Genomic DNA, 24611 nt, shown 5'->3' on the forward strand with positions numbered 1-24611 from the left:
TGTTACAGTGTTAAAAAAATAAACTGACAGCACTCATGTTAAATGTGAAATCCATGGTCAGTGTTTTGCAATGAAGCCACACAATTTCATTTGCTTGTGATACAACTAAGTGGACATATTTGTTTCTCCAATGTCAAGCTTGTATCAACAGTCTATCATAAACATCTCCTTTCCTCTGATAAACTTGTTGTTTCTGATCAGTACTTAGGGAGCAATATTTTGAAACATTATGTTGCACTCTGAGTATTGCGTGGACATGAGAAACCAGATAAGCAAAGGGAAATTCTCCTTCAAGATAATTTCAAGTGGATATGGCATGTAAGGATATATTTTTATTTGTTTGCAAAATGTTTCAAGTCAAAGATCAGTATTAAATACGAGGGTTTCCCAAAAAGTAACACACCACATTTTTTTCTCAGCTGAAAACAATGCTATGAATGCAAAACATTACGTATGTATTATTTGAAGTCTCCTTAGTGAGCACGCCGAGTTTCCATCACTTTCAACACATAGCGTAGCTGCAGGACAGTTTTAAAATGGTGTCTGTAGGTGATGTATGTTACAAGCAACATGCCATCATTGAATTTCTCATTGTGGAGAAAGAAACTGTGGAGGATATTCACAAATGTTTGTGCAAAGTCTATGGAGTGTCTGCTCTTGACAGAAGTACAGTTAATCGCTGGGAATGGAAGGTGAGGTCATCAGAAGGCGGTTCGGCAGAGCTCCACGATTTGCTGCAGTTGGGAAGACCATCCACGGCTGTTACACCTGACAGCCATGTCCTAGCCCCATCGGACGTCCACTTGTTTGGGCCATTAAAGGAGGGTATTCGTGGAAGACATTTTGACGGTGATGAGGAGCTGATTCACACAGTGAAGCACTGCCTCCGCCACCAGGACAGTGATTGGTATCGACAGGGCATACATGCTCTTGTTCCACACTGGAGGAAGGCCATAGAAAGGGATGGACATTATGTGGAAAAATGGGGCGTGAAGATAAAACACCATTCTTCCGTGTGTGTGAAATTCTCATTATGCTCAGTAAAGAATTGTTGAAGAAAAAAATGTGGTGCATTACTTTCTGGGCAACCCTCATACAAATACACTTTCTTGTAATTTAAGTTAAACTGTATGCAAAATCATTCATGAAGAAAGATATCACTCCCCCCACCCCATCCCCTAAAAAAACCATTAAAGTGTTCTGATACTTTTTGAAAATCATTAATTCATTATTTGTATTCATTACTTTGACAGCATTTGTAGATGAAATGATGGCATTTGCTGCTGTTATAATTATTCAGTTATTTTTTGCAAAATGTATCATTAGATTAATAATATATAGCAGTGTTATTAGTAGTGTTGTTTATATTGGACATATTTATGGTGTCTTTAATCCACTCTTGTAATTTTCTGTCAGAAAATGGAATGTTGTATTTCCATTCCTATTTCAAAATCTTTCTCTTTCAGGGTATCAGTGCTGATGAAAGCAGTCAGGAACGTACTGTTGATGTTCAAGAAACTCGAAAACTTGAGGAGGTAACATATGTGTTAGGCATGATTCTCAGTGTACATTGTATAGTTGTGATTTATCTTCTGTGTGATTAATTGCTAACAATCACTGTAGATATTTTTGATCTTTTTGCATGGTGTGACAGCAAAAAATCCAGAAATTAATGAACAACCTGTCATCTATGGGAGAACAAGAGGTAAGCACAGATAATATCCACATATTTCTTAATTACTTAAGAAATTATCTGTTTCTGTGTGTAGCGTAACTGTTACTTAATCCTTGCCTTGGGGTTTCTGCACTTTTGTCTAAAAATTGTCATAGTGCAGTAATTTTATTGTATCACTAAGATGAAAGAAAGTATACTTTCCTTCTTCAGTTTTATTTCTTAAAAGGCAAAAGATGATGCATGTGGATTTTCTATATTGTAGGTGGTCTGCTTACTCGTGGTAGTAGCTTTTCTTTTGTCACTGATTTTTATCCCCCTTGTAGAGAATTCTCAGAGCAGCACATTTCTTACTGTAATATATAACAACTGTATAATACACAGTTTAGAGTGATGTTGCTTTGTAACTGTACTATTTGAAGCAGTAAATCATTTTTAAAGAATCAGTTTCTAATATTGAAGTTTCTTATCTCTTCATGCATGAATATGGAATGTAATAAGCTGCAGTAGGTCTTGCAACAGTTTTTTTTTTTTTAATCAAATGTTTCTACTCTGAGAATGAGAAACTAGTTTGAATTAATACACAATGTCTTACATTTTGTGAATTGGAAGTTTCTGTTGTGTTATGTTAGGTTGTGCGAATCACTGCTTCATCTCAGGAAACAAATAAATTATTTTGAAATGTAAGTGAAAAGTGACTGAAGTAAATGATCAAGTAGCATGTCTGTTGAACAGAATTACAACTCTACTGCAAATTAACTTGACATTTAAGATAAAGCTGTCAGAAATAGAACTTATCTTGTGAGGAAGAAAGCAGCATTTTTGCTCAGGAATTAATGGTAAAATATTTTATGCTGGGAAGACACAACTGGTTTGTTGCAATTATTAATGGCATTCAGGACATTTTTATTTATGTCTGAGTTTGAAATGACAATATTATGAAAAGGTGCTACTCGCCATATAGCGGAGATCCTGAGTTGTAGATAGGCACAGCAAGAAGACTGTCAAACAAAGCTTTCGGCCAACTCTCTCTCTCTCTCTCACACACACACACACACACACACACACACACACACACACACACACACGACAACAGTCTTGTGTAAGGCAATGGTCGCTGGCTTGTCACCCAGATGTAGATTGTGCAGCAGAGGAGACTTTGATCAATAGCAATCCAGTGCACATTTTTCCCAGTGACCCAACTTCTCCAAATTTATCTTCGGTATGTTCAACAAAAAATAATGTATTCGTTGCAGTAAAAGTATCCCCATCAGTATGTACTAAATACTGATCAATTTGTTTCGCTCCTAGATGTCTGGCTTGTGCCGTTTCTCATGAGGTTGCCACAGTAGGGAAAGCTACCATCTGATGAGATGGCCGGGTACAAATGGCCATTGTTTTGATGTAATTTAACATGTTTCATGTGCAAAACATGCCACCTATTCTGATTAAGGGCTCTCCCCATGGACACCACCCAGCCACAGCAAAGGCCATCTGGCATGATGGACATTGCTGAGAATACTGATGCCCAAGAAAGATGGGCATCTACTCCTTGGCACATGTGGGGACTAGTGACTCAGGCATCAGTAGTGCAATCCTGTGTTGTCAAGGGGCTCAGCTGAAAGTGTACATAATGAAGCTACCATGCTGGCATTGAAGTGCAAGTATTGTGCAGGAACTGTGTGAGAGGATCTTGAAAACTGCATGCATTAGGTGTTATTTAAGGTGTTTCCCCCAGTTGGTCCACACTACAGAAAAATTTGAAAACTGAAGACCAGGTCCATAAGGGAACCACAAATTACTTCAGCCAAAAGGTAATGATTGAAAGAATATTCCAAGAAAGGCAAGCAGAACCTAAAAAAATAGTAGAGTTGACATCAGAGGATGCTACCATTAGAAAGACAGCAAGAGAAGGAAAGACAGTCAGAGATGAGAGATTGCAGCACAGAAAAGAAAGTAAGTTCTGCAGTAGCTTGGGGACCTATGTTCACTACACAAATTCTCAAGAAGGGGCAGGAGCCCCCTGAGAGGGCAAGAGAATCAGACTTGTTGTTCTCCTTTTGAAACTTTTCAGAGGGTGATGAATGGTGTCTTTCTTGCATTCCAAGGGGCATTAGTATAATTAAAATTTAGTAGAAGACGTCATTGTTGTCTGGACTCCTGATAGGCCTGAAGTACCAAATTTTCTGCCACGCATCAACTTTTCCTCTGTCCTGAAATTTTCAAAGCTTCTCTGAAAATGGCCTGCCACTTTTCTTCATGTAGGCATTCACCTGTCTTACTGTCACTTACATTCTTCTTTTCACTTGCGCTCACCAACAGCAGCTTTGGAAGTTATGACCCCTACCAAGTTTTACATCAGCTTTGAATTTATGGGAGCTACAGGGCCAATTTAAGACACTTGGAGCACCAAGCTGAGAGGACCACAAGGGGTTCTCGTAGAGCAAAATTTGTATGCAGTGTGTGTCATAATTAGTTTACAAATTTACTAGATATGAATTTATTTTTAAAGGCCTGGCAAAGAACCCATGGAATGGCAACTAATGTATGAGGGAGGGTGGAAAAAAAGGGGGGGGCACCAATATGTCACTTGTGTGGAAAAATGTTCTTGAACTGACCCTGGAGAGATAGGTGTGCTCTTCATCTGTCGCTGAGCTAACTGCATGTAGGCCCTTGCAAGAATCATGGACACCAAAGACTATGGAGGAATAGGAGGAGGAGGAGCAGGAGAATCGGAATGAGCCTACTCTAGTAACCCCTGACACACCAGATCCCGCCACACCGTCTGATTGTGAACCGTTACCCTTTGATGTGGTTCCACCCCTATGAGTGACGGGCAGGAATCTTGTGACATCACCAGCTCTCGTAGCCCCTTCACACCTAGCCTGGACATCCGTGACTTTACGATTCCACAGAATGATCATCGATATTATCATCACCTGCCAGAAGTACACCACCTTATTTCCTCCTCTTCTGCAATTTGCGATAATTTACAAGAAATGCACGACACCGATGCGTTTTCCCCAACACACTATGGTTATCATGCATTCTGTCAGAACCCTTAGAGGACATCTGGAGGGGTCTGTACATTCGTCTGCACTGATGTCAGTGAGTGGATTCCCCTTGGTGCCACATTGGAAGCAATAGCGGTTTAAGGGCAAAAACCTCAGCAATCACCATTTGCAATGTTTACATTCACACAGGCAGGCCACTGACTTACCTTGAGTTGATCACCTCAATCCAACAAGTCCCCCCACCCCTTTTCCTCCTATTTGGGGATTTCAATGTACACCACCCCCTGTGGGGGGAGTGCCACTTCGTCTGATAGGGACGTCTGCTTCACAAGCTTATTACTGACCATGATCTGTGTCTCCTCAATAATGATACTCCTACCCAGTTCAGTGCTGAACATGGAATCTTTGCAGCTAACAATCTCTTACCCCAGTCTGTGGCTTCATTGCATTGGTCACTGCGTAACAATCTTTGTGATACTGACCACTTTCTGGTGATCCAGTTGCTTTCTTGCCACCGCTAGATGAACCAAGTACCGTGTGAGGTGCTTCAAAGAGCCACCTGGCAGTTGTATGACTCTGCTGTTACCTTTGTCCCCTCTCTGTCAGATTCCATGGACAAGGTTGTGCAAGAAGTCTCTGACACAATCATCCACACTGCTGGAACTGCTATTCATCTGTCTACAGGTCCCTTCCACTGCCGATTGGTGCCATGGTGGACCAAAGATATTGCAATAGCTGTTCTTGATCATCAAAGAGCTCTGCAACACTTTAAGTGACATCTTTCACAGACCAACCTTTCCACTTTTTAGTTACTTGGCACTAAGGCTCTCTGTCTAATTAAAACAGCAAGAAGGAATGCTGAGAGCACTAAATCTCCTCTCTAGGAATGTACTCCTCTTTGTCGCAGGTGTGGACCAAACTCTGTAGCCTTCTGGGCCACCACTGATCAACAATGTTCCGGATCTTGGCCTTCAGGGTGATCTTTGTACTGATGAATTGGTTTTTGCTGAACACCTTGCGACCCGTGTTGCGACAGCGTTGGCATCCTCTTCTTATCTGGCTACCTCTGTACTGCAGCAATGACAAGTTGGAGCCAATCCCCTATGCTTCAGCCTTGCCCAGCCATATCATATAACGAACCTTTCATTGACTGGAAACTACTTCAGGCTCTCGCCTCATCTCATGATATGGCCCAGGCCCTGATTCAATTCGTAATTGGATGATCCAACAATGTTACTCATAGGTTACATCTACTCAGGGTCTTCAACTGTGGTTGGATATGGGGTGGGGCATTTCTCGCCATTGGGTGAGTCCTGGGAGACTCCTCATCTGCTCTGATGTACTTGCCATCCCAATCCATACTACAATTCTCCATAAATTCTGTTTCAGCTTTAGCTTAAATATTGGCTTCATTGCCTCAGTCTTGCTGTTCCTGCGTACTTTCATCATCAGAACAAGTACTTTGCAGACATCATTAATTTCAGATGAACTGCCCCTGGTTTGAGTGACTGATGACCTTGCTGTTAATTTCCTTAATCCCCTCAACCAACCAGCCAACAAACCCACCCAACAAACTAACCAACCATCTTGCTTATACACTTGTGATGTATCTGTAAGTAGCCCATCTATGATTAAATTCTTATTATATGTAAATTGAAGGTGAAGGGGGGAGAAAGGAAAGAAAGAAGAAAGAGCTTACCAATTTCAGCTGCATCACGATATTATTTGGAATCAACGCTGATGAGTGAAAATTTGTGCCTAACGGGATTCAAACACCAGGATATCCTGCTTAATAAGCAGGTGCATTAACCACTGCGCCACCTGGGACACAGTGTTTATTGCAAATGCACAGACTATCTCGACATGCCTCTCAACCGATCCACATTCCCACTGAGTGCCACCTATCCACTGTCCCTGTTTATTTCCTCAACGGGGCTCAGCATTGATTTGTGGGGTACGGGCTTGACGACCCCGGGGTTCCTGAGCTGGGGACTAGTAAGCGCCGCCAATCCTCTGTCATTGTAACCTCTGGGCTGTGTGACACGTTGGTGGAACATGTGTCTCAGGGAATGGGGACCTTGGCTTGACTGCCCGGATCGTGAGGACAGGGTAAACCTCTATAAAAAAATCCAGGCAGCTGTACCAGGAAAGATCAACAACAGTTCCGCAGGGAGCATCCAGAAGGTACAAGAAAAGCAGAGTGTCTCTCAGTGTGCTATTTCTCCCTCATCCTCGAAGGGACAGGGTGCAGGGAAAGGCTTATGAAGTTCAGGTCAAAAGCTGTCCCAAGTGCCATCAGAAATCATTCTTCCCTGTCTGACTGATGAGGAGGATATCATGGAGTCACATGCCTTGAATCCAGGCAGCTCCTCCACTCCCCCTTGCTCTTAAAGTGTTTCACCTCCCCGGTGCAAAGATAGAGGTAAATTAAAACTGCGCTGATAACGTGGCTTCCATACTACAGTGGAACATGAATGGGTTCAGGACCCATGTGGAGGAACTGAAACTCCTAGCACAGGCATGTCTCTTGTGCTTTTGTTTACAAGAAACTCATTTTAAAGATACAGATGTCCCTGTGCTACAGGGATATACACTATACTGCAAGGATGACCTGTCAAGGGAAGGGGCCAAGGGAGGTGTCACAGTGTTTGTCACTAATGTGCGCCACTCCTCTGCCTTCCCCTTGGCTACTGACTTGCAAGCAGTTGCAGTTCAAATTCATGTTTGTCGAAGGATCACTGTTTGCTCACTGTATTTACCTCCGCAAGATGCACTAGACTCTGAGACTCTCAGGGATCTTATCACACAAATCCCACAACCATTCCTCCTCCTGGGAGACTTCAGTACCCTATTATGTCCTGTGGGGCTTAACCAATACTTGCCCTCGTGGTCGGGTTTTGGAGGGGCCTCAGGACAACTCACGAGCTGTGCATCCTTATCACGGGTACTCACACAAATGTCTGTACTGCTACTGGGTCATTCTCAGCCATCAACCTCTCTCTCTGTTCTCCCACCCTCGCAGACTCTGTTCAGTGGGAGGTCATTGACAACCTTCATTCCAGTGACCACTTCCCAATCTGCCTACTAAGTGGCTCACCACCTGAAGTTAAGCCCCCAAGATGGATGGTCAGCAGGGATAAGTGGATGCGTTTCAGCCAGCTGGTTGTGTTTGAACAGTGGGACATAGTCCAAGGATGGGTGGACCACATTACACGAGTGATCCATTGTGCTGCTGACTTCTTCAACCCACAGTCCTCAGGTCATCTTAGGAGGCGGCCAGTACCTTGGTGGACAGATGAGTGCCGTTCTCTGACCCGGGAAAGGCGTGCAGCTCTTTGACATTTGAAATGCCGACTGTCAGCAGACAACCTTAGGGCCTTTAGAGTTGCGAGTGCCAGTGCCCGACACATCATTAGGAAGAGTAAGAAAATGTCATTTCAAGTGTTCCTGGATTCCACCAATCATTCCACTACTTCTATAAAAGTATGAGAAACCATCTGGAGAATTTCTGGTAAACGCAGTTGTTTACTGATAGCAACAGTGCTGAAACAGGGGTGCCTCCAAACAACACCCAGAGACATTGCTCAGATGCTGGCCGAACATTGTGCACAAACTACTGCCAATGCAAGCCATAATCCAGCGTGTTATCCCTATCGTGCGACTGTAGAGAGGGAAAAGTTCAACTCCAGGTCCACCAGTTCTGAGGCCTACAACTCCCCTTTCTCCATGTGGGAGCTCAAATCGGCACTGACTGAGATTCGTGGCACCGCATGCGGTCACGACCAAGTCCAGTACTGCCTGCTTCGACATTTTCCGGTGGCATCAAAGGAAATCCTCCAGAAATGTTTTAATCTAATTTGGCAGACAGGAAACTCGTGGAGGGAGGCAATTCTGATCCCTCTCCTCAAACCAGGAAAGTATTGCACATGTCCCAGTGGTTATCAGAGTATTGCCTTAACGAGCTGTGTAGGAAAAAACCTGGAGCAAATGGTTAACCGTCATCTGGTGTGATTGTTAAAAACCAGGCAACTCCATAGCCGCTCTCAGTGTGGATTCCGAAGGTTTCGTTCCACTGTCGACAACTGACCCTCCTAGAGCCAGATATTCAGCAGGCTTTCCTTCATAAACATCACTGTATCAGCATATTTTTCAATATAAGTAAAGCACACGATACTACTTGGAGAGACTGTATTCTCGCACAGCTGCATCAGTGGGGCTTTTGTGGCCACCTCCCTATCTTCATAAGGCCTTTCCTGTCTCAGTGGTTTTTTAGGACCCAAGTTGGTGACACGCTTTCTGATCAATTTGAGCAGGAGAATGGTGTTCCAGAGCGCAGTGTTTCAAGTGTTACCCTCTTTGCCATAGCCATCAACAGTATTACATCTACGGTAAGGAGTTGTGTACAGTGCTCCTTATTTGTAGATGGTTTATCTGTTTTCTGTTCCTCCTCCAGCGTTGCAACAGTGAGCCATCAGTTGCAACTTCAAGCATGGAGGTTAGAAGAGTGGGCTGCAAAGATGGGATTCCAGTTTTCTTCAGATGAGTGTGTTTGTGTGTGTTCATTTTAATCATTCTCGTCATCTTTTTAATTTGCTTGCATTGAATATGGGAAACACCATCCTACATTTTAGAGGTGCAGTGCAATTTCTGGGCCTCATTTTTGACTCTCGATTGTCGTGGTTACCATTCATGAGAGACCTGAAAGCCAGAACCCTGAAGGCACTGAACATTGTCAAGTGCTTTAGCCACAGGTCTTGGGGAGCGGACAGTGCACATCTCCTTCAGTTTTATCAGGCTTTTGTGCATTTGCAGCTGGACTATGGTTGCACAGTGTATGGGTCAGTGAGGCCTTCTTACTTGCGGATCATTGACGCTGTCCATCATAAGGGGATTCGGCTGGCTATGGGTGCTTATCGGATCAGCTCCATACCTAACATCTATGTCGAGGCGGGGGAACTGCCACTTGCCGTCCGGCACCAGCTTCTCATGGTGCGTCAGGTGTGTAAGTTTGTTGCAGCTAAAACTTCACTCGCACACCATACTGTTGCTCGTCCACCTCTGGAACCTCTGTTTTCCAACCGTCCATGAGCCACAATGGCATTTGGGATCCGCATGTCACATGTGATGGACTCACTCGGTGTGAAGCCAGTATGACCCCAAATCCAGGGTTTTAACTGCCTGCTGCCCTGGTTACTGGAGAGGCCCAGAGTGATTTTAGATTTGGTGTGGTACAGAAGAGATAGAACTCCTACTTCCATTTTTAATGTTTTTATTTTTTTAATTTTATTTTATTTGATATTTTCTGATCTCTGTTTTTGTGAATGGGTCTAATCAGGGGGACTCTGTTGGTTGCTCTGTCGTTTTCCTGGATTGTGTTGTCAAGGTCAGATTGCCTCCAGAATTTACCGTCTTCATCACAGAATTATCCTCCTCAGATCCTCTACCCTCTAAATTTAATTTTGCTAAAAAAAATGCGTTTTATTTGATGTTATGGTTGATATTAGCAAGGAAACATTGTTCTTTAAAAATTTTTTTGATTGGTTTTTTTGAGAATCTGATGTGTCCTATCCGACACACGTGTACAAAGCCTTTTGTAGTACAGTGAAAAATAATATTTCGTGGTTTTAAAATGCTCACATACCGAGCATTAGTATTTGCGTCAAACATTATGCACGTTAAGGTAACACAAAATGTAAATAACTTTACATAGATGGGTACTTACAAAATCTCGACATCATTTTGTCCGCCTTTTCACGCATGCACTCAGGAAACAAAGCTCACACTCGTCACTTCACGCGCCAGACCGCTAAAACTCACAGGAATCCATGCTGACATCTCGCAGACGTCTGGGAAACTACTTAGACATGTGTCTCTGGCGTTACATCGGAGCTGTGGCTAAACAAAGTTCACCAATTTGGTGTGTCGTATACGACACGCGTGATCTGAGGAGGTTATATGCGATCTTGCGAGCACTGGAGCAGATGAGACATTCTCCTAACTGTTAGATTTCTCGTTTACTCAGATTCTCTGCGTGCCTTTTACTGTCTCCAGTGTTTGTATCCAGCAGGTACAGTAATCCAGTATATCCAGGATGCCCTCCTGAGGAAGGAGGTGTCTTTCTGCTGGGTACGTGGGTACATTGGAATTGCGGGGAATAAAAAGGTGGATCAAGCAGCCAAGGAGGCATGTCATGGTCCTCTGGTATTTTGGTGTGCTATCCCCTCACATGCTAACGCCTCGCTGTTTAGGTACAGTCATGTGTAGATGGAAACACGAGTGGCTGACAGTCACCTATAAAAAGCTCCATGTCATAAAGCCCACAACTCAGCCATGGAGTACGTCCTTCCAGCCATGTTGGCGAGATGAGGTCCTTCTTACTCATCTTCACAAAGGCCACAACCCTATGACACATGGATTCTTACTCCGGCAAGAGGACCCTCCAATGTGTGGTGCTTGTGGGGTGCAGATCACAGTGCGCTACATTTTATTGGACTGCATTTTATTTGCTGACCAGCAGACTGCAGAGGATTTGCTAGCGGATCTGCCGTCTATTTTATGTAATGATCAAACAGTTTGGTTAGGGTTTTAAAGTTTTGTGAATTGTCCAACATTTTTGAAAGATTTTAGGGAGCTGTTCTTAATGTGTCAAAGAGTGGCTGACTCACCCTAGTTTTTTGCAAGTGGTCAGCCAATCACGTTCCCTGTGATTTTCTTTTAGTTCTACTGTGTTTTGTTTTCTCTGTGCTCTAATTCCTTGATTAGGTCTCTTTTCTCATAATTGGTTTTAGTGCATGTGATGCAGAGTGACTGTGTGGTCATTTCAAGCGCATGGGTGTACAAACACTTTTCATTTATCTCCACATTCGTTTGTTTTCATAAGTGTAAGGGCACTGATGACCTCGCTTTTGGGCGCCCATCAGATCCACACACACACACACACACACACACACACACACACACACAATTATTTTCCTCATGGTCACTACTCTGAGATTCCAGCAGGAGGTTGGACGTACTTGTGCATCCGCATTGAAGAAGGTTGATGCATTGCCCATCGAGGCGAAACAATTATATGAATGCGTGGTATCTGTTCTATCGGATATGTCTAAAAGAACAAACATTACGCACTCATATAATCGTTTTGCCTAGACGGGCAGTGGATCGACCTTCTTCAGTGCAGATGCACAAGCACGTCTTGACATCCTGCGGGAACCTCAGAGTAGCGGGTATGGAGGAAATGGGCAGGGACTGCAGATAAGTGGCACTAGGTGGGAATGTGGGTCGGCTGAGAGGTATGTCGAGGTAGTCTGCACAGTTGTGATAAACACTGTTTCCCAGGTGGCACAATCGATGATGCACCTGTTTAGTAAGCAGGAGATCCTGTGATTGAATGCCAGTCTGGCACACATTTTTACTCGTTGCCACTGCTCTCTTCTCTCCCCTTCCCCCCCCCCCCCCCCCCCCCCCTCCCCCCCACCTTCTATTTGCATATAATGTATCACAGCTGTGGATTCTGCTAGGTACCTGTTCCTTTGGACATGTCCAAAAGAACAGACACCAAGAATTCATGTAATTCATATAAATGCTTATTATTTGAAATGAAATGTATGGTTGGTTCAGGTGTTGGTCAGATAATGTTGTGGAAGCTGCACAATATTTCAATGAAATAGCTGTTCATCATCTTCACGTGACTCACCAATATATACACTGCCTTGCTAGAAAAGTGCAGGCACTAAAGCATGGGGCTATAATGTCATTGTCGATGAATCATAGAGTTGGAGAAACAGATCACGGTCTCCGCATGCATGACATGGGAAAAGTGCAACCGCAAATCACAGCCCAGTGCTCATGTGGACAGTGTGTTGGTGACCAGTTTCAGTGTGGGGACTGGGGATTCATTTGCCTGGGGTTGATGATGCCTTAGTAATGCCAATGCTGGTTCCCATGCCTTGCTGAGCCGAAATCCTCTATCTCTGTTAATCAGGTCTTTACTTATGTGTACCTCAACTCCTTCTTTAATGATGGAGTCCCAGTATGTGGAAGCAGACAAAAGGATCTTTGTGTCTCCGTAGTTCATGCTATGTCCCATGTTAAGACAGTGTTCAGCAACAGCAGACTTTTCTGGCTTACTCAGTATGGTGTGACATCTGTGTTCAGCACATCTGTCCTTAACAGTGCAACACGTCTGGCCAATCTATGATTTTCCGCACTGGCACAGGATTTTATATATCCCTGGCCTTCTTAGACATAGTTTGTCTTTTAATAGAACCCAGCATCATTTGAACTCATGCTGGAGCATGGAAGACGCATTTTGTGTGATGTTTCTTGAACGACCTGCTGATCTTAAAGGACATGCCACCGACATAGGGTACAAAAACCATTCTTGTGGATTTCTCCATGTCTTCAGGATGTTTGTGAAGTTTAGTGCTTGCAGATTGAAATGCATTTCGAATCCGTTTATCAGAATACCTGTTTCGCACAAACACAGAGTGAAGATGACCGCATTCGACTGATAAGCTCCCTGCATCTGAGATAACTCTAGTCCTATGAACGCCTGTTCATAATAAGTCACTGCACTGAAATGGGTGATGGCAGACCCTGTGACCCAAGGGACCATCTTCTATTTGCAGATCAAGACATCTAAAAATGGGCGATCTTCATTTTTCTCCACTTCTGTGGTGAAGCAAATGCACAGATGGAGTGTGTTAAGGTGTTCCAGAAATGCAAGAAGTGTTTCTGCTCCATGTGGCCATACTACAAAGGTGCTGTCCACATGCCTCCAGAAACATTTAGGTCTCAACACTTCTGACTGAAGTGCTTTTACCTCAAAGTCTTCCATAAAAAGGTTAGCTACTATGGGAGATGTCATCTATGATGGCCTTATAGCCCCACCCTTTGGCGCCTGCAATTTTCTAGTGAGACAGCATATATATCAGTGAGCCACTGCAGCAACACATCAGTAAGCACCTGAAGTTGATGAGCAGCTGTCTTGTTGAAATATTGTGCAGTTTCCACAACATTATGCATTACAATGCCCGTGAATCAATGAAGCAATTATTTCATCGGGAAAGTCTCAAACAGCACAGTTGAAATGTAGCTGATCAGAGGACAAGGAATATGTCTTGGCCCTGTAATGAAAGGGAAACTGGAAAAGAAAATGGTCAGCAGAAGAAGGGGCCAGTTGTATTGGTGTACAGTGGCCTGGAATCATACATACATTTGGCGTAAATGAGAAAGAGATGATTATAGGCACAAATGGTTCTCAGTTCCACAGCCAGTTACAATCGTAGAAATCTTATTGTATTTCTTTAATGTACTGTGCTGTCATTATTAGGTAACAAGGTGTACTGAAGGCCTGCCAAATTACAGTTTTGTCGGAGTTAAAAACTGCTTGCCAGGTCTAGTTAAAACTCTGCTCACATTTATTCCACTATCAGCAGCAAGTCCCGCTTCACCCAAATGTGGGCTTTGAGAAGCTGTAAGGCAGATTTTGAGGCATTGCTCAATGGGAGTCCATTATTTTAATTTATTGAAGTGTCAGCACTGTGAGTTTAGATCACAGCCCCAGTAAACTGTTGCTTGGATAAGAAATTGTATGTCTCATAATTAACTGCTTTTACTTCAGTGATGCTATGTTATACAGTTTGTATGTGTGGTGACATCTAAAATTTTAGTCCACAAACCATTATACAATGCTTGGTGGAAGGTGCTTCATGCCAATATTAGCCATTCACTGGCCAACTGGATTCATATGAGTAAGAGAAATTGACTGTCAGTGTGTCTTTTATATACTCATCCTAATCTCTTTGTCTTATTTTGCTGGTCCCTACAAGAGGCATATGACAGGAGCATTAGTTCTGTTATCACAGTGTACCTATCCATTAAAGCACCGAGCAGGGTTTCATGTAAACATTGCCACATTTATATTACAATTACCATTGGAGTTCTCTAAACATCTCTGTAACATTTTCATGTGGGTAGTGCCTTGTGCACACTGTTTGAAGATGGTATCTTTCTTCATTTAGTGTCATTATGTCTGAGCTTTGAATGTACTCAAAGATCTTGCAACAGAGAGGCTGTATAAATGTTGAGCTGTAATCCTTTGCATCTATTCTCTTACATTTACTAGAACTATGGCACTAGTACTCCTTGCACAGTTGTTTGACTGTCTGGATTACTTGGTCAGTGTATGTTGTATGAATCTGCAAGGTGTATGCTACACACCTACACACAAAGTCTACATAGCCTAAGGTAATATTAAACCAGTCTGTCACTAGAATCAAAGGGTCTTGGTAGGTGGATGATCGAATTTTGGGAGTGTGGAAGGGCAGAGGGGAGGGAAAGAGGGCGGGGGGGGGGGGGGGGGGGTTGTAGGTGTGACCTCTCACTACGATATATTATTGATTGACATGCTAACAACTACATTGAGATTATGGATGACCAGATATGAAAGGTAGGTGTGGTGAACATGAAAGACTGAAAAACATAGTTTGAAGGATTTTGTATGAAAGAAAAGGAACTTGTTGAAAGTAAAACTCAGAAGTAGTACTGGAATAAGGGACAGGAAAACTATACATAAGGTATCCCACAGGATGCTTTATCAGCTGCTATGAATGATGTGCAGTTAGTAGCTCAGTTTAGTTTTGGCCTTCTGTATAAAGCATTGAAAAATGACTTTTAACCATGGTGCATAAAAGCACAAGATTGTACTCTTTAAGCATTTCTTTCATTAGTAAGTTCCATTTCATGCCAAGAAATGTGTGTCTGCAAAACTGCTTTCTACACTGTTGTTTGAATGGTATGAATTCCTTGTGTCATTATTTCATAACTCAGGGTATTTAAGTAGTTTTCAAAGGTGTTTAATATGTTCTTTTATTTTTATAATTGACAGAGCCGTGTAACTGCTGGAGTTGTTGGTAGTATAGTCAGCCTGCAAGCCCAAGAAATTGCCCAGGCAGCTGAACGATATGCTGAACTGCAAGCAGAACGAGAGGTATGCAATAGATAATACAAATGCTGCTAAATATGTATTGTGGAGGGAAAAGTACCTCCTAAGTAAAAATATAATCAAATAAAGATTTGTTAAAACCTTGTACTTGTTGGTGAACAGATTAGGTCTTTCTGTCCATAGTTGATTGTAATGCAACTACCACAACAAAGCACAACAAAAAGGCTCAAACAAACTTTTAAAACACATTTCTCACATGTAGAAGAAGACAATATATTAAATGAAATGAATAGAAACACTTTATTTCCCTGTTTGAATTCGTTTTCTACATACCAAAATAGTACATCAGTCATGGGAAACACACAGAAATGGTTTGCACTAGTGCACACTGCGAAAAAGTCATGCCTGAATTGTTCAGAATTCTGTGCACGTGTTCAGTCACTAATGATCTTGTCAGTAGGATGTTAAAATCTAATAATATTTTTCCCCTCTCAAGCTCACAATTTGTCGACAGTCTGTTGACAGTGTACAAATGTTGGAACATACAGCTCATCCAGTGCTGTCTAAGAAGAGATATTCAGTCACTGATAAAATTATTAATGCAAGTATTTTTTTAGAGAGAAGATATAACATTGCATTACTTTAAAACAGAATTGGAACTGCTACACATTGTTCCTGCCTTGTATGTGACCTGTTGATTTTTGTTTCATAATTGATACTGCCTCTGTTATTACAGTTTGTAATTGTTAAAATTGCCGTCCCTGTTTTTACCTTAGGTTTCTGGAGCAATACCACCAGTACCAAGTGGAAGAACCTTGGTGGCTGTAAATCGCCAGAAAGCAGCACTGCAGGAAAAAGTGATGCAATTGACTGCTGAACAAGAGAAAGCACAAGAGGCTATGAACAAAGCTGTACAACGTCTGCAGCAGTTGAAAGAGTCCAAAGAAGAAGTTGAGACAGCACTTGCAGACAAGGAGAAATTAGAAACAGAGGAGAACCAAGTGTAAGTGTCACTGACTATGTTGTATCCATTTGCTGAATGTTTCAGTGTATTTGGTTCTCCCCTTCCTCCTGTATAACTGTACCAGATGCTGTTATGGTGTCATTAGTTTTCTTAACTGTATGTGTTGAAAGAACCAAAGTACACTGCTTACTGTAAATTGAAGACCAATCAAAATCAGAGTAAACAACGCAAAACAATGGCGCGGATGGTTGAATTATAGCTAAATGGAGCCAATGCACACACACAGTTCATCAATAAAAACAATAAAATAAAGGCATATTTTGTAAAAAGATATGTCAATCCAGAGAGTAGCAAATGAGCTGCTTTAATGCCGTTACACAATGTTTGTTCAATCTGAACAGAAGTGAAAATGTAATAGTAATGCCACATGCTGCTAATATGTACATAAACCATGTCAGTCAGTAAGTTTGTCTTTTATATCAGGAAACACTTTGCAACTCTCACAGCCTCATAATATTGGATTATGAAGCCAGCCAGCTGTCAGTCAAGATAATTTCATACATGCATCAGAATGTTAAGGTTCTGAAATCTGACTGGCCACTCTTTTGTTTGGATAATTGTTGACTACACAAGCTCCATGGTGACAGCTATTATCATATTGGAAAATTCATGATGAGGGGACATTCTCGAAGTTTCTTCTGCATCTACATTTACATCTGTACCACTGTAAAGTGCATGGCAGAGGATATGTCCCACTGTACCAATTATTAGAGCTTTCTCCCATTCCATTCACATATGGATCATAGTCAGAATGATTGCTGCTGTAATTAGACTAACCTTGTCCTCACAATCCCTGGGAGAGTGATATATAGGAGGTTGAAATATATTCCTAAATTCATCACTTGAACATGGTTCTAGAAATTTTTTAAGTAAATTTTCACAGGATAGTTCATGTCTATCTTCAAGCGTCTGTCAGTTCACCTCGTTAAGCATCTTTGTGACGCTCTGCCATAGGTTGAACAAACCGGTGACCACTCGTGCTGACCTTGGTATCCGTTCAGTATCCCCTGTTAGTCCTGTTTGGTATGGGTTCCACACATTGAGCATTATTCTTGAATGTGTCATTTTGTAGACTGATTGCATTTCTCTAGTATTCTACCAATGAACTGTAGTGTACTACCTGTTTTACTTATGACTGAGACTATGTAATCATTCCATTTCTTATCCCTTCAAATTTTTCCTCCCAGGTATTTGTACGAGTTGACTGATTCCAACTGTAACTCACTGATATTATAGTCTAAAGATACTACATGTTATTGTTTTATTAACAGAATGACTTTAAATTTTTGAATATTTGAAGCAAGTTGCCAATATTTGAAATCTTATCAAAATCTAAGTGAATATTTTTGCAGGTTGTTTTAGAGAGTACTTAGTTACATATAACTGTATCATCTGCAGAAAATCTTAGGTTACTTTTAATATTGTCCGCTAGTTCATTAACATAAACATGGACAGCAAGGGTCCCAATACTCTTCGCTGGAGCACATGTGAAGCTAATTCTATTGCTGTTGGTTACTCTCTGTCCAGGATAACTTGCAGTGCTGCCCCTACCCAAAAATTCTCAATCCAGTCACAAATTTCACTTGATACCCCATAAAATTGTACTTTCGATAATAAGCAACGATGCTTTTCAGAAATCAAGGAGTACTGCATCTATGTGATTGCCTTGCTCAGTGGCTTACAGTGTGTCTCATGAGAAAACTGTAAGTTGGGTTGCATGTGATCTATGTTTTCAAAATCCGTGCTGGTTGGCAAGGAGCTCATTCTGTTAGAGATACTTCATTCTGTTTGAGCTCAGAATATATTCGAAGATTCTACAACAAATCGATGTCAGCGATACTGGGCAGTAGGTTTGTGGATCGATTCTGCTACCCTCCTCATAGACAGATGTACCCTGTGCTTTCTTCCAAATATTGGGTACAATTTTTTTCAAGGAATGCATGGTAGATTATAGTTAAGAGGAGCTAACTCAGTTGCAAATTCAGTGTAGAATCTGATAGGCATTCTGTAGTGCCCTGGATCTTTGTTAAATTTTAATAATTTCAGCTGCTCTTCAACACCACTGACACTAATATCTACATCTACCTACATATTCCACAAACCACTGTACGGTGCATGACAGAGTGTACTTTGTACCATCACTGGTCATGTCCTTTGTTGTTCCACTCACAGATAGAGCGAGGAGAAACAACTGTTTAAAAACCTTCGTATGAGCCCTAATTTCTCGCATCTTATCTTCATATCTGTTACATGAAATGCGTGTTGGTGGCAGTAGAATGGTTCTGCATTTGGCCTCAAGTGCTGATTCTCTAAGTCTGCACAATAGTGCCTTGCAGAAAGAGCATTGTCTTCCCTCCAGGGATCCCCATTTGAGTTCAGAAAGGACACCATAATACTTATACACTGATCAAATCTATGGGTAACAAATATACCAACATACCTCTGAATTACTTGCAGGTTTCCAGAATGAGATTTTCACTCTGCAGCGGAGTGTGGCGCTGATATGAAACTTCCTGGCAGATTAAAACTGTGTGCCGGACCGAGACTCGAACTTGGAACCTTTGCCTTTCGAGGGCAAGTGCTCTACCAACTGAGCTACTTCTGTTAAGTTTGGAAGGTAGGAGATGAGGTACTGGCAGAAGCAAAGCTGTGAGGACGGGGCGTGAGTCGTGCTTGGGTAGCTAAGTTGGTAGAGCACTTGCCTGCGAAAGGCAAAGGTCCTGAGTTCGAGTCTCGGTCCGGCACACAGTTTTAATCTGCCAGGAAGTTTTATACTTGGAGGTCTTCCGTCAGTCTGACCTAATGGGGATCCCAAATACTTAAATAGTACTTAAGAATGTGTCACACTAGCGTTCTGTAGCCATCTCCTTTATGGATGAGCTGCACTTACCCAGAATTCTCCCAACAGAACAAAGTTGAGCGTCAGTCTTCCCTACTACCAGTTGGATCTTTTCAATAATACAGGAATTAAATTGGGGCAGTACTCCTGATTTTGAAGATTTGAAAACAGAGTTAACCATATTTCTGCATTTTCTTTGATACCTTCAATTTCAGTTCCTGTATCATCTTGAGTCATTGGACACTAACTTTTATGCTACTAACAGTCTTTATGTATGACCAGAATTTCTTAGGGTTTTGTGAAAGATCTTTCTGCAATATTCTGCTGCAGTAGTCATTGAAGGCTTCACACATTGCTCTGTTGACAGCCAAACACATTTCATTCAACAGCTCCCTCTTTGTAGTCCTCTATTTTGTCTTACATCTGTTATGCAGTAATCTCTGTTTCCTTAGAAGTTTCTTTGCAGTAACTATATACCATGGAAGGCCCATCATGTCACAAACTGTTCTTTTGCATATATGTCTATCCATTGCAAGGTGAACTATTCTTCTAAACTTGAGCAATGTTCCTCTACATGCTACTGTCCTGAGCTAAAGGTTTCAAATTCCTCACTGAGACATGACACTGATGCTTCTTTATCTAGCTTGCTGAACGTATAAATATTTCTACTTGTTTCAGTTGCCCATTGTACTTTGGTAATTGTTGTTGCTATTACTGCTTCATAGTCACTGATACCAGTTTCAATGTGGACATCCTCAAAGAGATCAGTTGTGTTTGTTGCCATTAGATCTAATGGTTTTCTATCATTAGTGTGGTTCTGAACCACGTATTCTATGTAGTTTACAGAGAAGGTGTGTAGGAATGTTTCACAGGATGTCTTGTTACACCCATCATTGACAAAACTGTCATTATCTCTTTTGTTTGTTGGATGTTGAAAGTCTTGTTACATGATTACAGTTTGATTGGGACTTATGTACTAGTGAAGTGAGGTTTTCTCAAACGTTTTTCTTGTGTTCGGAGGTGAGTACAGTGGTTGATAGGAGAATCCAGTTATAATCCTTTATGTCAACTGCTCCAGTATGAATTTCTAATATCCTATGGCAATTGAATGAACTGAAATTTTAGTGGCAAAATTTGCAGTTTTTTAGACTACTACATAAGTAACATTATTATCAAAGAATTATTATATGGCATGATCCACAATACATTTCTCAGGACACTGTATTGCACCAGTTTGGTTAACAGATTAATTTTATTTATTTGCCATCTTTTGTAGTACTGAATGTAAATTATAGTAGGCCCACAGAATTAAAATAAATAATTTTTATATGTGGCCAAATTCAGGAAAACCAATTACAACTCTGCTGTTAGAAAGAAGCAAGCAAGCTCATAAAACTTTGTTTCGAAAGCGTTCAAAATTTCACTTATGACTGTTACAAAAGAGAAAAGAAAAATTATATTAACAAGTTACTTATTAATTAAAGTGTATAACTAGCATAGAACAGCTCCAGCTTGTGGCAAGATAATAATTATTTTACCAATATTATTGTTTTCTCCTTTCTTCTTCCTGCTACCACTGCTCTTACAATTTCCATCATAATTAATGTTAAATATATAAAGATTCTAACCTTACTAGTTATAATCATATACAACGTGTACAACTTTGCTTCCGCCATTTGTCGATAGGTGGCGACAGCGGTAAGTAGTGGTCAAAAGAAACGGATCGCAGATGTCGGGCAGTTAGCTTGGACCTCAGTCAACATAACTTCATTCAAACATTAGTTGATTTGTGTCTGCATCATAAAGATGTTCTTGATTGAAAATGTCAGTTTATGAGCCTAATTCTTGTCATTTGTAGGAGGTGGTACTGTTTTGTTTCAATATGAAGAAAACAGCGGCTGAGTCTCATTGAATGCTCTCAAGTATGTATGATAATGACACTATTAGTGAAATAACATGTCGTGAGTGGTTTCAACGCTTCAATAACGGTGATTTTAACATCATAGACTGGCATAGTGGTGGAAGAGAGAATGTTTTCAAAGATGCAGAATTGGAGACATTGCTGAGTGAAGACTCGCGTCAAACTCAAGAAGAATTGGCGCGATTAGTGGGAGTGACACAGCAAGCCATTTCAAAATGTCTCAAGCCTATGGGTATGATTAAGAAAGAAGGAACTTGGGTCCTGTGTGAGCTGAAACCAAGAGACATTGAACGGCGTTTGTGTGTTTGTGAACAGTTGCTTCAGAGGCAAAAATGGAAGGGATTTCTGCATCGCATTGTGACTGGGGACGAAAAATGGGTTCATTACGATAATCCTAAATGCAAAAAATCATGGGGATATCCCAGCCATGCTTCCACATCGACAGCCAAACCAAATATTCACAGCTCCAAGATCATGCTCTGCATTTGGTGGGACCAGCTCAGCGTTGTGTACTATGAGGTGTTAAAACCAAGTGAAACAATCACAGGTGCTCATTGTCAAATGCAATTAATGCATTTGAGCAGAGCATTAAAAGACAAACAGCCACAATATAGTGAGAGGCACGATTAAGTGATTTCGCAGCATGACAAGGCTCGACCCCACGTTGCAAAAGAGGTAAAAATGCACCCCACCTGCCTTATTCTCCAGACATTGCTCCCTCTGACTATCACCTGTTTAGATCAATGGTGCATGGCCTGGCTGACCAACACTTCCGATCTCATGAAGAAGTCACAAATGGGATCAATTCGTGGATAGCTTCAAAAGATGAACAATTTTTTCGACCCGATATTCATACACTGCCCAAAAGATGGGAGAAAGTAGTGGCCAGCGATACTTTGAATGATACTTGTGTAACCAATTTGTTTCATTAAAGCCTGAAATGTCGGGGAAAAAATGGCAGAAGCAAAGTTGTACACCTTTTATATATATATATAATGTGACTTACCAAATGAAAGTGCTGGCAGGTCGACAGACACACAAACAAACACAAACATACACACAAAATTCAAGCTTTCGCAACAAACTGTTGCCTCATCAGGAAAGAGGGAAGGAGAGGGAAAGACGAAAGAATGTGGGTTTTAAGGTAGAGGGTAAGGAGTCATTCCAATCCCAGGAGCGGAAAGACTTACCTTAGGGGGAAAAAAGGATGGGTATACACTCGCACACACACTCATATCCATCCACACATATACAGACACAAGCAGACATATGTCTTTAAATATGTCTGCCCGCGCCCGCACATGCGTGGATGGATACGCGTGTGTGCGCAAGCGCACACCCGTCCCTCCCTCCCCCCAAGGCAAGTCCCCCCGCTCCCGGGACTGGAATGACTCCCAACCTCCCCCCCAAAACCCACATCCCTTCGTCCCTCCCTCTCCCTCCCTCCCCCCCGACGAGGCAACAGCCTGCCGCGAAAGCCCGAATTCCGCGTGCATGCCCGTGCGTCCGTCGACCCGCCAGCACCCCCATCCGGCAAGTCACATCATCCCTGCTCCCAGATATATCTTTCCTACGTCGAATGTTTCCCTCTATTATAACCATATATATATATATATATATATATATATATATATATATATATATATATATATATATATATAGAGGGAAACATTCCACGTGGGAAAAATACATCTAAAAACAAAGATGACGTGACCTACCAAACGAAAACGCTGGCACGTCGACAGACACACAAACAAACACAAACACACACACAAAATTCAAGCCTTCGCAACAAACCGCCGCCCCACCAGGAAAGAGGGAAGGAGAGGGAAAGACGAAACGTCCACCTAACCTTCGTAACCTCTTAGTTCATCCCTATGAAATCCCCAAACCACCTTCCCTACCCTCTGGCTCCTACCCTTGTAACTGCCCCTGGTGTAAAACCTGTCCCATGCACCCTCCCACCACCACCTACTCCAGTCCTGTAACCCGGAAGGTGTACACGATCAAAGGCAGAGCCACGTGTGAAAGCACCCACGTGATCTACCAACTGACCTGCCTACACTGTGATGCATTCTATGTGGGAATGACCAGCAACAAACTGTCCATTCGCATGAATGGACACAGGCAGACAGTGTTTGTTGGTAATGAGGATCACCCTGTGGCTAAACATGCCTTGGTGCACGGCCAGCACATCTTGGCGCAGTGTTACACCGTCCGGGTTATCTGGATACTTCCCACTAACACCAACCTATCCGAACTCCGGAGATGGGAACTTGCTCTTCAATATATCCTCTCTTCCCGTTATCCACCAGGCCTCAATCTCCGCCAATTTCAAGTTGCCGCCACTCATATCTCACCTGTCATTCAACAACATCTTTGCCTCTGCACTTCCGCCTCGACTGACATCTCTGCCCAAACTCTTTGTCTTTAAATGTGTCTGCTTGTGTCTGTGTGTGTGTGTGTGGATGGATGTGTGTGTGTGTGTGTGTGTGTGTGTGAGAGAGAGAGAGTGTGTGCCTGTCCTTTTTTCCCCCTAGGGTGGGTCTTTCCGCTCCCGGGATTGGAGTGACTCCTTGCCCTCTCCCTTGGAGCCCACATCCTTTCGTCTTTCCCTCTCCTTCCCTCTTTCCTGGTGGGGCGGCGGTTTGTTGCGAAGGCTTGAATTTTGTGTGTGTGTTTGTGTTTGTTTGTGTGTCTGTCAATGTGCCAGCGCTTTCGTTTGGTAGGTCACATCATCTTTGTTTTTAGATGTATTTTTCCCACGTGGAATGTTTCCCTCTAGAGAGAGAGGGAAACATTCCACGTAGGAAAAATATATCTAAAAACAAAGATGATGTGACTTACCAAATGAAAGTGCTAGCAGGTAGACAGACACACAAACGAACACAAACATACACACAAAATTCAAGCTTTCGCAACAAACTGTTGCCTCATCAGGAAAGAGGGGCAGGAGAGGGAAAGACGAAAGGATGTGGGTTTTAAGGGAGAGGGTAAGGAGTCATTCCAATCCCGGGAGCGGAAAGACATACCTTAGGGGGAAAAAAGGACAGGTATACACTCGCACACACACACATATCTATCCACACATATACAGACACCAATGTGTGTGGATAGATATGTGTGTGTGTGAGAGTGTATACCTGTCCTTTTTTCCCCCTAAGGTAAGTCTTTCTGCTCCCGGGATTGGAAT

General features: G+C 42.2%; 1 protein-coding gene across 2 annotated transcripts in view; it reads left to right on the forward strand.

Annotated features, from left to right (window-relative positions):
* Positions 1-24611, forward strand: part of LOC126259737 (coiled-coil domain-containing protein 93) — an 85034-nt gene that overhangs the window by 35774 nt on the left and 24649 nt on the right. The window contains exons 7-10 of one of the 2 annotated variants that reach the window (XM_049956723.1): positions 1467-1535; positions 1655-1705; positions 15578-15679; positions 16411-16637. In XM_049956723.1, coding sequence (XP_049812680.1) covers positions 1467-1535; positions 1655-1705; positions 15578-15679; positions 16411-16637 — 449 coding nt within the window. The remainder of the gene's footprint in view (positions 1-1466; positions 1536-1654; positions 1706-15577; positions 15680-16410; positions 16638-24611) is intronic. The other variant, XM_049956724.1, reaches the window with a different exon arrangement.

The sequence above is a fragment of the Schistocerca nitens genome, chromosome 5 (genome assembly GCF_023898315.1).
Source record: "Schistocerca nitens isolate TAMUIC-IGC-003100 chromosome 5, iqSchNite1.1, whole genome shotgun sequence".
Lineage (NCBI taxonomy): Eukaryota > Metazoa > Arthropoda > Insecta > Orthoptera > Acrididae > Schistocerca > Schistocerca nitens.